This window comes from Frankliniella occidentalis, unplaced genomic scaffold, assembly GCF_000697945.3.
Source record: "Frankliniella occidentalis isolate FOCC.00 unplaced genomic scaffold, Focc_3.1 Scaffold31, whole genome shotgun sequence".
NCBI lineage: Eukaryota > Metazoa > Arthropoda > Insecta > Thysanoptera > Thripidae > Frankliniella > Frankliniella occidentalis.
This window is the reverse complement of record NW_026267161.1, coordinates 2,374,771-2,377,512: the sequence shown is the minus strand read 5'-3', so window position 1 is coordinate 2,377,512 and position 2,742 is coordinate 2,374,771. Positions and strand designations below refer to the sequence as shown.

The 2,742-nt window shown below is 52.8% G+C and overlaps 1 protein-coding gene across 5 annotated transcripts in view; it reads right to left on the bottom strand.

Annotated features, from left to right (window-relative positions):
* The window catches only part of LOC127749098 (uncharacterized), a 74,326-nt gene that overhangs the window by 30,964 nt on the left and 40,620 nt on the right, over window positions 1-2,742 (bottom strand). For 2 of the 5 annotated variants that reach the window (XM_052265835.1, XM_052265836.1), the window contains exon 2: window positions 998-1,108. In XM_052265835.1, coding sequence (XP_052121795.1) covers window positions 998-1,108 — 111 coding nt within the window. Of the gene's footprint in view, window positions 1-232; window positions 426-997; window positions 1,109-2,742 lie in introns of all 5 variants that reach the window. The other 3 variants (XR_008010965.1, XR_008010964.1, XM_052265834.1) reach the window with 3 other exon arrangements.

Below are 2,742 nucleotides of genomic sequence, written 5' to 3'. Positions count from 1 at the left end.
CAAAAGTGGACCAATACGACCGGTAAAGGGTGGAGGGGGCCCTGGTCGGGCCCTGGCCGGGGCGGAACCTACCGCCGAGCAAAGAGGGGGCACCCAGAACACTTTCGGCCAGTGAAAGCCCCCGAAAACAAAACCCGCCCGGTCCGGAGCGGAGGTAAGAGAAGGAAGCGGGAGCGGTAAGGGGGAGAGGCGGGACGCTGCTGCCCGTCCCCAGAGCTCATTAACCACATACCTGACGGCCGGAGGGTTAGGGAGGCGGGGAGGAGTTGGCTGCGTCTTGTTCGCGCAGCCGCCCGTATCGGCTCCAGCGTCGCGTTCGCAGCGTTTTATCGCCAAAGGCACCGCGCAGCTGCCCAACGGCTTCTGCGATTAACGCCAGAGGAATGTTGTTGGTCGACGCGTCCGAATATTTTGGGGTGCAACTGCTACACATAAGACGGTTACAATTAACAGAATGCGGCTGAAAAATTAAAAACAAACAAACGACATGGCCAAAATTTTGCACTTTTCGAGGGGTCCTTCCTAAACGAATGCGTTTTAGGAATAGTTAGGGTAACACATGCATGAAGTCGGCTGTGCTGGCTTTTCCACGCTGTAAAAACCTTACAAAGCAATGCTTTGTGTTATAAAGCATCCAAATAATTTGCAAGCTTAGTTTGGAAGGATTTGACAGTGCAATTCCCAGATTTGCACAGCCGCACCAAACGTAAACAAGAGGAGAGGTGAGCGGCAAATAAATTATTTTACATTTCAATTCTTTACTCTCTTTTAAAGGTTTGTTGGAGAGGCATTTCCCTCAAATCCAGAGCTCCACACAAGGGGCGCAGGCAGGCCGCCCAGTAGAAGTCCTCGAGAATGGCGACGTCGCATCGCTGAAGCCACCCCGATGTTCGCGTGATCATACAGAGGAGGTGCCACGCCGCGCCGGGCGCAGGTCCCGTTCGTACTCCTCGCACCAGGAAGGTTACCGCAGTTACAGCATCAGAATGTCACTTACCGGGGCAGGTCTGCCGGGCCGTGGCAGGGCTCGCATCAGAGCGGAAGTCTCCGGGCGTCCACCTCCTCCTCCGCCGCGGAGGTCATGACGGCGGCACCGCACAGCAGCAGCCTGCAACAGGTCGGCCATCAGGGTTGAGTGAGGTTAGGAGCCGCACGGCCGGCGGCATTAGAGACGACAGGGACAAAATAGAATGAAGTCAGTGTGACTGTTTAAGATTGGACGACAGTGTGGTACAGTGCGCCCATATTTGTAAGGTAGATTTATGTTATTCTCGACGAAAAACTTCCGTGGATGGCGGCATATCTCTTGCTAGATCAATCGTTCCCACGCATTTTTCCTGCTTCACTTTTCCTTACCTTATAATGTCCTAAAGTCGTTCTTCCCAAATTTTGATTTCATAACATTTGTTTACTATTTTCTAATTTTTCAATTCTAATTTTTCCAACCTACGAGATGAATCCATCAGTTACACGGAGCAGTACTGAAACGACGTGAGGAGTGTCGCCAAATAAGGGAAAGTGGGGGCTCGACTTAATTTTTCTTTCATTTTTTTTCCGCAACTAGTAGCAGTGGCTAGTGTATACAGTGAGGCGGGCAGCAGTTACTCAGCGAGCAGTGTGCCGGGCCGGCGCGGCAGGGCGGCAACACTTTGCAAAACGTGCCTACCCGCTCCGCTGAGCCGACGAGCCGGCCGGACGCCTCTTCAGAGGTGTTCACACGGAGAAAGGCGAAGAAGAAGAAGAAGAAGAAGAAGAAGAAGAAGAAGAAGAAGAAGAAGAAGAAGACGAAGAGGAAGAAGAAGAACTTGTCTTAGTGCAACTGTACTTGCCGCAACATTATGTTAGGACAAGTACAAATGCCGATAAAAATCCTATCGTCGCAAGACAACGCAACTACTGGGCTTTTCCGGGAGGACTTCCCTGGCATGCACGGTGAAGAGCTCTGAGTTTTTGATGGTGACGGCGTAAATGTGCTGCAAAAGTCGAGTAGTCGTCTTTACGACTCGCCGATCGAGCGGACGATTACCACCTCCTGGGTCGATACACCAATAAGTCCCAATTCCAACAGGTGTTGAGAAAACCTTTCCAGGGTGAAAGTAGCAGAATTAAACGAAACATAAAAGGACAACATGTATTTAAAACTGAAAAAAATATCAACAAAAAACGGTCCAGCTCAGTGTGGTGATGCCGGAACGGGGCGCTCTCACGACGTCGGCCTGATTGGTTCGGAGGCGAGTGAGTGCGTCTGGCCATCAAAATCTCGACTCAATCAAGCGGATCTGGATCGGTGGGTCGGGCCTGCCTCGCGGCGCGGGGCGGAGGCGCAGGAGCGACGCAGCCTCCCGATGAGGCGCGGCCGTGACATAACGTGTGGTAACCCTTTTGCAATTACTGCTTATAAAGGGTGTTGAGAGCGGCTCGCTGATCACCCCATTGGCTTCCCCCTCTCTAGTCGCGACTTCCGAATTTATATCGGCGATGGTCGCGGCAGTGCTCTTTCGATTGTTCTCGCCCAGCCCCACCTCACCTCACCCCGCCCGGCCTCACAGCGTGCTCCTCCGCCCGCGGTGGAAGAGGTGTGGACGTGCCATAATAATTTTCTAGGACGCTCCACTCGTGCCATAAACATCTTAAGCGGCAGCTCAGCACGCGGCCAGACGCGTCGATAGGCCACAAGGAACCGAGAGAAAGAGACATAGAGGGAGAGAGGGGGAGAGAGAGAGAGAGAGAGAGAGAGAGAGA